The sequence below is a fragment of the Carcharodon carcharias genome, chromosome 31, assembly GCF_017639515.1.
Source record: "Carcharodon carcharias isolate sCarCar2 chromosome 31, sCarCar2.pri, whole genome shotgun sequence".
Classification (NCBI taxonomy): Eukaryota; Metazoa; Chordata; class Chondrichthyes; order Lamniformes; family Lamnidae; genus Carcharodon; species Carcharodon carcharias.
In genome coordinates, this window is record NC_054497.1 from 12,970,253 (window position 1) to 12,982,804 (window position 12,552).

A 12,552-nucleotide genomic window follows, 5' to 3' on the forward strand; every position below is an offset into this window, starting at 1 on the left:
CACACCTACAAAATTCAAGTAATGCCACTGTGAACACACAATACACATACAAAACACACACAAAACAAGCTGTCAGTCAGAAAAGTTTGCTTTTGGGGGGAGTCCTTTTCTTTTATTGGAGTATTAGGAATACTTAACTTACACTCAAATACTCTTCAAATAATATTTACACAGGGATAAGATGGGGAACCTGTACAAAACTAAAGGTGATGGGGAAAGGGTTCTCTGTAATTTGACATCCAGGAGGAGAGGGGTGACAATACACGGCAGTGTCTTAAGTGATGAATAAGATTAATGTTTGAATAAAGGGGCATCAAGGGAGATCCAGGTCCAATTCTCACCAGAAGCCCATTCACTTTCCAGCAAAGTGCGCGGAATAGCGATCCAGTCCAAGAATTGTGGCAGGTTTTCCGCTCTGCTCACCAGGATGCTATCGCCAACTGTAGTGTCCAACGTGACGTCAGGCGTGGCTCAGTGGGTAGCACTCTGACCTCAGATTTTTGCTTCAAGACCCCAATCTACAGATTTAAGCACATAATCCAGGCTGACACTCCCAGTGAGGGAGTGCTGCACTGTTGGAGGTGCTGTCTTTCAGATGAGACCTTAAGCTGAGGCCCTTTGGCACTACCCAGCCCACCACCCAAGATTCCATGCCGCTATTTCAAAGAAGAGTGGCAGGAGTTCTCCCTGGTGCTCTGGACAATATTTATCCCTCAACCAACACCACAAAAACAGATTATCTCCTTGCTGTTAGTGGGATCTTGCTGTGCACAATTTGACTGCCGTGTTTCCCACATTACAACAGTGACTTCGAAAAGTACATCATTGGTTGTGAGGCATTTGGGGGACATCACAAGGAGAGGGGCTGCAGAAGGCTCTTTCTTTTCTGGTTCCCTCTGAACGAGATCAGCTAACTTCACAGATCCCGGAATCGTATCTGGGAATTCCACCGGTCTGCATCATTTGGTACCATGGCGGGGATCGTTTTCAGTTGGAGTGAGCGCCAGTCTGGGCCTGGAATGTTCACCTCTTGCAAGGTGTGAGAATTTTCCAGCTCACACTTGGCATAGATATCGTTGCATCTTTACGTCACGCCAACCTCCCCAGCTGTCATCCTCAACGATAGCACTTTTTTTCCCCCCCACTCTATTGCCGGTACCAGCAGAATCTGCCTCTCTCGGATTGGATGTTTCTGGGAAGTGAACCGGCCAATCAAAAGGGCAGATCCAAAATTTGAAATCGTCTCATTGACGGTTGTTGAACAAAGGGCGGACCAATGAAATGTTTGAGACTTGCTTGGCCTTTGGTGCTGACCAATCCCACACTGAGTTTATAGAATCATGATTGCTCCTTTGCGCCCTCTGTGATGGCTGGTGGTAACTGCTCCTGGGGTCCTACAGGGAAACCAAAGAAATATTTTACTTCCCTTTTAGCAAAATAGGAATGGGGAGGCCATTCAGCCCCTCCAGCCTGTTCCACCATTCAATTAGATCATGGTTGATGTCCAGCTTAACCCCATCTGCCTCCCATGGTTCCATAACTGTTAATACCCTTTTACTACCAAAAAAATCTATCAACCTCAGTTTTGAGGTTTTCAATTGACCCTCAATGGCTTTTTGCTGGAGCGAGCTCCAGATTTCCACTACTCTTTATGTAAGGAAGAGTTTCTTGACATCACATGTGAATGGCCTAACTCTAATTTTAAGGATATACCAGTTTGTTCTGGACTCGCACCATGAGGGGAAATAGTTTCTCACTATCTATCTTTTAACTCCTTTAATCATCTTAATCCCTTTGATTAGATCATCCCTTAACGTTTCTTTACTCCATTAGAATAAATGCAACTGGTGCTCATAATTTAACCCTCTACAAGTCATTGCAAGTTTTCATATAAGAAATGTGTATATACAGAGCAACTTGTACAGAACCTTTCTCAGAACACATTCGGAGTATTGCAAACAGTTCTGGTCACCATATTTCACATGGAGGCACTGGAGAAGATGCCAGAAATGTTAATAATGAGGATATCAGAACTGAGGGGGTATAATGATCATCAAAGATTGAGCAAGCAGGAGCTCTTTTCTCTAGTAAAGGGAAAGCTTGTAGGGTCTTTAAAATTATGAAGGGGTTCAAGAGGTTAGATGAGGAGAAGGTGTTTCCAATTGTGGGGAAATCGGAACTATATCTTAAATGTGATAGTTACTAATAAATCCAGTCGGGAATTCAGGAGAAACTTGAATGGTGACAATGTGGAACTCACTTTCGCACAGGGAGTGGTTGAGGTGAATAGCAGTGATGGATTTAAGAGGATGCTGGATAAATACATGAGAGAAAGGAATAGAAGGGTTTGTTGGCGGGGTTGAGATGAAGGAGGATGGGAGGAGACTCGTGTGGAGCATAAACACTGGCATTGACCAAATGACCTGTTTCTGTATTAATTTACGTAACCCTGTGTAATATCAACAACAACATGCATTTATATGGTGGCTTTAATGTAGATAAACACCCCGCAAGGTGCTTGACAGCAGCACTATCAGGCAAAATTGACACAAATTCAAAGGAGACATTATGACAGGTGTTTAAAAGTGTGGTGAAAGAGTTAGGTTTTAGGAGCAGTCTTAAAGGATGAAAGAGTGGCGGAGAGGTTTAGGGAAGGTATTCCAGAGGTTAATTGCTGTTTGATCAGGATAAGTTGCACATTGGGAAGATGTTATAAATTTCGGGTTCCTGGTCAAAGGAACGCAGAGTTAAATGGCAACAGATTATGGAAGGCCTCCCTACCTTGCCTCCCCAGACCCCCACCACACTGTTCCTGATTGTTAACAGGATCTAAGCTGATTGGTGAAGCAAAAACCAAGAGACAGGGCTTTTCTTTATTGAGAGATTTTATTGACTTGTTTAGTCTCGTAGCTCTCCTCCCACTCAACCCAGTGTCCCAGTTATCTCCCATTTATACGTGCTCAAAGACAATTAATACTCATCACCTGTTTCTCTTAACCTTAACAATGTAATTGACACCAACAATCTGTAACAATGTAATTGACAAACTTTAACAATGTAATTTGACAAGACGTTAACAATTATGAATTTCTTTACATACCACGCTGTTTCACAGAGGAAGATCCATTCAGTTCCGATTTCATGCTTGAACGCACTGCTTGACTGGCAGAAAAAACCCTACTTCTAGGCAGTGGCTGTGGCTGCTTGTTCCACCCAACTTGGCAGCAGCGAGGCAGGGAGGGTAGCATTTCTGGGTTGGGCCTTTGCTGGGCCTCGAGATTTCCCTGCAGGGAAACCTCTTCGGAATAGGGTAAATCCAAGCTGACAGTTCGTTGATGCAGGTGAAGGGCAGGAACAGGGGGAGGGGCCATGGCTGGTGCCCGAATGGCACCTGCAGTGGCTCTTCGAGTGATTATGCCCTTTTCATCTGCTGGGAGGGTGAGGGAAGCAGGAGGAGGGTTTATGGACGACTCCCGAATGGGACCAACACTAACTCTGTGAGTGACAATGCTCCTTTCATCTGCTGGGAGGGTTAATGAAGCACACACTGGGTTAGATGTCCAGGGCAGGCTGGCTTTTGGTTGCTGGGGTGGAGGGAAGGTTGGTCTTGTCGGAGCCGGTTTCTTTACTGAAAGAGAAAAAAAAACATGATTCATTTTAATTGTGGCCTCCTCTTCTGGAGATGTTGGCTCTCACTGGCGTGGAATTCTCCAGACTCTGTCCCCACAGTACACACATGCACATCACTCTTCATACACACGCACACACACATGCACAATGCTTCACACACACACACACACACACACACACACAAACACCACATGCGCACAATGCTTTACACACACGCACTGAATACACAGAGGTTTCACACGCGCAATGGACATACATGCAATACTTCACACACACACATATGCACTGAAAACACAGATGCACATGCTTCACACACACACACATACACACATATGCAGTGAACACACATGCAATACTTCACACACATACATGCACTGAATACACAGACGCACAGAGTCTTCACACACGCACAAACTGAACACACACTGAACACAGACCACTCCACACACACACACACACACTCTACAACTGAACAGGGTGCATAATCACAATCACTCTGATTACCTGACACAGCCCTCCCCACCGCCCCCTCCACACCTGCACACACACACACACACACACACAGTCATAGAATCATATTGCACAGCTCGAGACCATTTGGCTTTGAAGATATCCGATTAAACTCACTGTGCGTCGTTCTTTCCCCAAAGCCCTGTAACCTTCTCCCTTCAGTACATAATCATATTTGTTCTGGTTAAGACATGATGCAGATTTAATAAAACTACTATTCCTTGTTTTCCTGCCACACAATTCCCCTCAGCTGGGGGTTCACACTACTTCCCCAAGAGTTTTCTCCCGAAATGGAATCCATCTCCTTGGAAAAAAGGATTTCCCCCTCCTCCCTGACCTTCCCCGTCTCAGACTGAACAAATTATTTTGTTAAATTGAAGTTCCAGTTCCTTGCCATCTTACCTTTTCTCACGGAGAGGTTGAAAGTCTGGTCAATGACGGCGAGAGTCAGGTTGGATCTGGTCTCAACAGCCTGAGCCTCCATTTTGCTTGGCTCATTGCCGGAGGTGGAAGCTGGTGATGACGGTGGGGGGATTGAGGGGCTCTCGTCGTTTACACATCTGGGAGAGGGAGCAGAGCGGATGCGAATTAACCTGTCGGGAAAGTTTCCGCTCAGTCAGATCGAAAGGTTGGTTGTTGCCGCGGTGACAGGCATCACAAGGCGCATGGATCACGGTCACACAGAGGGTGACGTGATTGACTGCCAAATCCTTTTAACTTGGTTTTACTCAGTCACCTTTGCTATTTTCACAGCTTCCCCTTCGCTTGGCTCTATTCCCCTCCCCCACCCAACTGCAACAACAACTTGCACATATACATCGAACCTTCACCGAAGGTTCCAAGCTGCAAGACCAGGAGCGTCCATGAGACAACGACTGACACCAAGACAAGGAGGAGATGTCAGGACAAGTGACCCAAAAACATCATCACAGAGGCAGATGTAAAGGAACGTCTTGAGGAAGGAAAGAAGCGGAGAGGCTGACGGAGACAATTGCAAAGCTTGGGGCCGAGACAGCTGAAGGCATGGCCATCAAAGATGGAGCGGTGAAAACCAAGGATGCACAAGTTAAATTAACCTGGGGAAAAAAAAAAGTGAACGTACTCTTCCTTCTGGTCAGTGATGGGTTTAACTGGGGGAGGTAAGGTCTGTGCCTGTTCTGTTGAGCTGCTCTCTTTTCTTGGTGACGTGCAGTTTGAGTACAGAATACTCGGCCCGAACATTCCTGACACACTGAAATCTAAATCTGTGTAAAGATAAGCAGTATTTAAACAATTATTAGAGGCAGGAGCTGAATGTTATTCAATATTGAGAAAGTCCTTCTTAGACCAGTGGTTTGCAAACTTTTCTGCATTGGGAACACCATGAAAATATTAACATATTCCCAGAGAGCCTCTGTAAATACGGACACACTCCCCAGAGACCCCCTGTAAATACGGACACACCCCCAGAGAGCCTCTGTAAATACGGACACACTCACCAGGGACCCCCTGTAAATACTGACACACTCACCAGGGACCCCCTGTAAATACTGACACACTCACCAGGGACCCCCTGTAAATACTGACACACTCACCAGGGACCCCCTGTAAATACTGACACACCCCCAGAGAGCCTCTGTAAATACAGACACACTCCCCAGGGACCCCCTGTAAGTACTGACACACTCACAGGGACCCCCTGTAAATACTGAATGCTCCCCGAGGACCCTCTGTAAATACTGACACACTCACCAGACAGCCTCTGTAAATACAGACACACTCCCCAGGGACCCCCTGTAAATGCTGAATGCTCCCCGAGGACCCTCTGTAAATACTGACGCACTTCCCGAGGACACTCTGTAAATACTGACACACTCCCCAGGGACCCCCTGTAAATACTGACACACTTCCCGAGGACACTCTGTAAATATGGACACACTCCCCAGGGACCCCATGTAAATAGGGACACACTTCCCGGGGACCCGCTGTAAATACTGACACACTCCCCAGAGAGCCTCTGTAAATATGGACACACTCCCCAGGGACCCCCTGTAAATACTGACACACTCACAGGGACCCCCTGTAAATACCGACACACTCCCCAAGGACCCTCTGTAAATTCTGACACACTCGCTGATACCCCTGTAAATACTGACACACTTACTGGGGACCTCCCTGTAAATATTGACACACTCCTGGGGACCCCTGTAAATACTGACACACTCCCCGAGGACCCTCTGTAAATACTGACACACTCCCCGGGACCCCCTGTAAATACTGACACACTCCCTGGGGACCCCCTGTAAATCCTGACACACTCCCCGGGGACCCCCTGTAAATACTGACACACTTCCCGGGGACCCCCTGTAAATACTGATACACTCCCCAGGGACCACCTGTAAATACTAACACACTCCCCGGGAACCCCCCTGTAAATACTGACACAATCCCCAGGGACCACCTGTAATTACTGACACACTCCCCGGGGACCCCCTGTAAATACGGACACACCCCCAGAGAGCCTCTGTAAATACGGACACACTCACCAGGGACCTCCTGTAAATACTGACACACTCACCAGGGACCCCCTGTAAATACTGACACACTCACCAGGGACCCCCTGTAAATACTGACACACCCCCAGAGAGCCTCTGTAAATACGGACACACCCCCAGAAAGCCTCTGTAAATACAGACACACTCCCCAGGGACCCCCTGTAAGTACTGACACACTCACAGGGACCCCCTGTAAATACTGAATGCTCCCCGATGACCCTCTGTAAATACTGACATACTCACCAAAGAGCCTCTGTAAATACGGATACACTCCCCAGGGACCCCCTGTAAATGCTGAATGCTCCCCGAGGACCCTCTGTAAATACTGACACACTTACTGGGGACCTCCCTGTAAATACTGACACGCTCCCCAGGGACCCCCTGTAAATACTGACACACTTCCCGAGGACCCCCTGTAAATACTGATACACTCCCCGGGACCCCTTGTAAATACTGACACACTCCCTGGGGACTCCCCTGCAAAAACTGACTCACACCCCGGGGACCCCCTGTAAATACTGACACACTCACAGGGACCCCCTGTAAATACTGACACACTCCCCAGAGAGCCTCTGTAAATATGGACACACTCCCCAGGGACCCCCTGTAAATACTGACACACTCCCCGGGGACCCCCTGTAAATACTGATACACTCCCCGGGGACCCCCTGTAAATACTGACACACTCACAGGGACCCCCTGTAAATACCGACACACTCCCCAAGGACCCTCTGTAAATTTTGACACACTCGCTGATACCCCTGTAAATACTGACACATTTACTGGGGATCTCCCTGTAAATATTGACACACTCCTGGGGATCCCTGTAAATACTGACACACCCACAGGGACCCCCTGTAAATACTGACACATTTACTGGGGACCTCCCTGTAAATATTGACACACTCCTGGGGATCCCTGTAAATACTGACACACCCACAGGGACCCCCTGTAAATACTGACACACTCCCTGAGGACCCTCTGTAAATACTGACACATTCCCCAGGCCCCCCCTGTAAATACTGACACACTTCCCGGGGACCCCCTGTAAATACTGACACATTCCCCGGGGACCCCCTGTAAATACTGACACACTCCCCGGGAACCCCCCTGTAAATACTGACACAATCCCCAGGGACCACCTGTAATTACTGACACACTCCCCGGGGACCCCCTGTAAATACTGATACACTCCCCGAGACCCCTTGTAAATACTGACACACTCCCTGGGGACTCCCCTGCAAAAACTGACTCACACCCCGGGGACCCCCTGTAAATACTGACACACTCACAGGGACCCCCTGTAAATACTGACACACTCCCCAGAGAGCCTCTGTAAATACTGACACACTCCCCAGGGACCCCCTGTAAATACTGACACACTCCCCGGGGACCCCCTGTAAATACTGATGCACTCCCCGGGGACCCCCTGTAAATACTGACACACTCACAGGGACCCCCTGTAAATACCGACACACTCCCCAAGGACCCTCTGTAAATTTTGACACACTCGCTGATACCCCTGTAAATACTGACACATTTACTGGGGACCTCCCTGTAAATATTGACACACTCCTGGGGATCCCTGTAAATACTGACACACCCACAGGGACCCCCTGTAAATACTGACACACTTCCCGGGGACCCCCTGTAAATACTGACACATTCCCCAGGCCCCCCCTGTAAATCCTGACACACACCCCAGGGACCTCCTGTAAATACTGACATGCTCCCTGGGGACCCCCTGTAAATACTGACACACAACCTGGGGACCCCCTGTAAATACTGACATACTGCCCGAGGTTTGTGGGTAAACAGTGACACAGTCAGTTTTTCAGGAGTGGTATAGAGAGAAGGGAGTGCATCAAGGGTGAAAGTAAATTGGCCATCTGTGTCTACATGACACACTGGGATAGTATTACATCTTCAGTGCCTGGGCAGCAATCTGGCTGAGTGCACCAGCTGCCCAGAATAGAACAGGCCTGTTTGGCATTGCATCGGATTCTGTTATGAGCGGGTACTTCTCAATGCAACAGAATTACTATCCAACATATGAACAAGAAACTTGAAACTCCAGTGACTGTCACTGAAGTTGGATTGTGATCAGTCAATAGGTGGCAATGTGGGATAGAATTACAACATTCTCGATCATTGCAGAGAAATCTAAATTTGGATTCAGGCTGGACCAATGGAATCTTGAATAGACTGATACAGGAATCTCACGATCTCTCGCTGTTTTTCCAGAGTGTCCACCAAATAGAACGGCAAAGGTCAGAGAATCTCTGTGGATATTGCAGGTGTTTCACACTGTCCCCATCAAACACCCCCAGAGCAGCTACAATACGGGGTTAGATACAGAGTAAAGCTCCCTCTACACTGTCCCCATCAAACACTCCCAGGGCAGGTACAGCACAGGGTTAGATAGAGCGTAAAGCTCCCTCTACACTGTCCCCATCAAACACTCCCAGGACAGGTACAGCATGGGGTTAGATACAGAGTAAAGCTCCCTCTCCACTGTCCCCATCAAACACTCCCAGGACAGGTACAGCACGGGGTTAGATACAGGGTAAAGCTCCCTCTCCACTATCCCCATCAAACAATCCTCTTTTCTGTCCTTTGACCAGGATTTGGAACACAAAAACCAGCTGAGGTTGCTACATCTGATTACCATTGGCAGGCGCCTGATAATGATCGGACCACAGGCCAGCAATGGATCTTGTTCCTGGAGGTTCTGTCACGTGACCTACCTCCTCAGAATTCCACAGGTCTATCTTCAACCCTCCCCATAGCCATCGGAATGCGAACAGTTTCTTTCACTTGGCATTTCCTGGATTCCCCCAGTGATAACTGGCTTGCTTGACACTTGTTCATGAATCGCACATGAGGGTGAAACAATTTCACTGAGGGTGGGTGGGAGGTGGGGGTGGAGTGGGGTGGGGGGGGGGGGTGCGGCTGTGGCATTTGGGGGTAAATCAGAAGGCAAACTCAGAGGGATTGAGGGAGAGCCCCTACCTTCTGGGAAGATGCTGTCTGCATTTTGAATGATGGGCTCCATAACCGACACAACTTGGACAGAAGATGCTGACGCCATGTCCATCAGTGATACTTTTCTATAACAGGACAAGAAAGCAAAGGCTCACCTTTTGGAAGTTAAAGACTTGAAGCATGCATCCATCATGCACAGAATAATTTGCACACTTGGGTATTTTTTTTAAAGAACAGAAGTGCACGCATGTTTTCTACAAGGAGGGATGGCACTTTTCATGACATCTCAACACAGCCAGTCACGGCAAAGTGTAGTCACTGTAATTTGGGAAATGCTGCAGCCAATTTATGTTGAACAAGGTCCCATATAGAGAAATTTGATAATGACCAAGTAAGCTCTTTTTTTTAGCAAAACTGGTTGAGGGGTAAACATTGGCCCAGGACACAAGGGAGAACTCTTCAGTTCCTTTTCAAAATAGCATAGGATCTTTTAAAGCCAGCTGAGAGGGAAAACACTTTTACATCCCTGTCGAACGATGGCATCTCACTCACTCAGTGCTCCACTGGGAGTCTCATCTGGGATTTTATGCTCAAATCCCTAGGGTGGGATGCAAACTCATGAACTTGTGATTCAGAGGTGAGGGTGCTACCACCAATTCATGGGTGGCATTATATTTCTGTTGGAGCCGCTCTGGGTCTCACACCTATTGTTGCATGAACATGAAACAAGGACATGGGCAGGATATTATCGCTCAGCCACTGAAGAAGTGGAGCTCTTCTAGCCTGGCACCATACAGCTCTGAAATCTGGCAAGTCAAGGGTTGTGCTGTCACTTGTATGTTTCCATTTGGTGGAAAATTCTAGAGAGCGTTCCCTGTAATAAACAATATTCCAAATTATTTTTGAAAGAGCCGAAATGATTGGAAGAGCATCTTTCCACCTTCAAGTGTGTGGACTGACTTCCTGATTACAGGTCTGAGGAAGGAGGACAAATTGGCTGCCTCTCTATGGGCTGCCTCTCTATTGGCTGCCTCTCTATTGGCTGCCTCTCTATTGGGCTTCCTGCAATAATTGGCCAAATGCAAAGATGTTCGTTGACCTTTTACTTGACCTATAACTTACCCTTCATCCCTGGGCCAGAGGAGGTTTGGCCCCAGCACGATGGCGATGTTACTAGGAGTCATTTTGTTCACTTCCTGATACTCTGCCAACTTTGCCAAGAACTTAATGAGATAGCTAGTTTAAAAAAAACAAAAGGTTTATTTTCCTTTTTTTCCAGTTAAAATTTTCCCAGAATGTCACCCCTGCAATAGGCCACTCTTTATGTGTGAACCTCGACAGTGAGCATTGTCATGCTACGTAGCCACTCAGGGCATCACTACCCACTACTGGTGCTGACCTCTACACAGCGTCGTAGAGTGAGAGTCCTAGCATAAGCCAGGTTCCACACCTTTTACAGCGCTCCTTTAAATTCTGCTGGTGGTGGGGGTAGGATGGGGGAAGTGGGGGGGTGTTGATTCTCCTGCCCACACCTCCATCTCCCTCCAACATCAAGGGGATATGCCTACTAAAATTTTGGGATTATCCCAAGAAATTCATCCATCCCGCTAGAATAAGTTGCCCTCTCTACCTTAAGACACTCCTTAAAACCTACCTCTTTGACCAAGCTTTTGGTCATCAGTCCTCATATCTCAGTGTAATGTTCAATGGTTCAGTTGTTATGTGTTCGATTATGAGAGTCTGGTAACTGATCTATGCTCATTGTGCTTGATTGGTTAAGCCTGGGTGTTGACTCAGAGAAAAGTAAACAGACTCACACAAGCTACTGGAAGCTGAGCTAGAAGCATGGTACAAAAATTTTGAAGTATTATATAAGACTCTGTAAAGAAAATTCCTGCACACTTACAAACTAGTGTCATCTCTGCATTGCTCTGAGGAAAATCAAGCATACAACAGCTTAGTGTCAAATTTATGTTTGATAATACTCCTGCGAAGCGACTTGGGATGTTTTACTACATTAAAGCTGCTATATAAATGTAAGTTGTTGCACACTTTGTGCACAAGCCAAGGTTTATGTTGGAGACCTAGCATTATCTGTACCAGACAGGAGTTATAATAGGAGCCATTGGAACTCCTCCCCTGTCTCTGGGTGTGACATTACCGTAAGTTATTGTAGGATTCTGGAGGTAGTTTAGCACAAACTTCCCGCAGACTTTCCACCTTCTTGGGAAGATCCTTCTCACTGCACAAAGAAACATAGTCAACAATGAGCTTCGGGACCTGGGAACAGGGTTTTCCAAACAGTTCTGCACTCTTCCCCCCCGAAAAGAAATGATCCCCCCTTTGAATAATGGTACATTCTGAGCACCCCCCCGCCCCCACCCCCCGCCGCCCCCACAATGTCTATTGGCTGATCTCCTGGTCTCTATTTGAATAATGGTAATATATTCCTTGGGAACCTGAGTGACATTTGACACATTCTCCAAATTAATATAGCCATAAAAAAGCAAACCAAGCACTAATGTTCATTTCTACATGGATAGAATTGAAGAAGTTATGCTAAACTTGCATTGAGCTTGTGGACTCATAGACGTTTACTGCACAGAAGGAGGCCATTCAGCCCATCGTGTCCACGCCAGTCAACAAACATCTGACTACACTAATCCCATTTTCCAGCACTTGGTCCATAGCCCTGGAGGCTATGGCAATACAAGTGAATATCTAAATGCGTCTTAAATATTACAAGAGTTTCTGACTCAACCACCATTTCAGGCAGTGAGTTCCAGACTCCCACCACGTTCTGGGTGAAAACAAATTTCTCCTCAACTCCTCTCTTGGTCTTCTACCTCTCACCTTAAATCTATGCCCCCTGGTTATTGACCCCTCTGCTAAT

The 12,552-nt window shown here is 47.2% G+C and overlaps 1 protein-coding gene across 1 annotated transcript in view; it reads right to left on the reverse strand.

Annotated features, from left to right (window-relative positions):
- Positions 1-85: 85 nt before the first annotated feature.
- LOC121271530 (SH3 domain-binding protein 1-like) overlaps positions 86-12,552 on the reverse strand; it is a 42,651-nt gene continuing 30,184 nt past the window's right edge. Inside the window, exons 13-19 of the mRNA XM_041177511.1 lie at positions 11,821-11,901; positions 10,782-10,895; positions 9,687-9,784; positions 5,243-5,384; positions 4,543-4,733; positions 3,101-3,628; positions 86-1,394 (exon numbers count right to left, since the gene is read on the reverse strand). Of these exons, the coding sequence (XP_041033445.1) occupies positions 1,339-1,394; positions 3,101-3,628; positions 4,543-4,733; positions 5,243-5,384; positions 9,687-9,784; positions 10,782-10,895; positions 11,821-11,901 (1,210 nt within the window). The 3' untranslated portion in view covers positions 86-1,338. The remainder of the gene's footprint in view (positions 1,395-3,100; positions 3,629-4,542; positions 4,734-5,242; positions 5,385-9,686; positions 9,785-10,781; positions 10,896-11,820; positions 11,902-12,552) is intronic.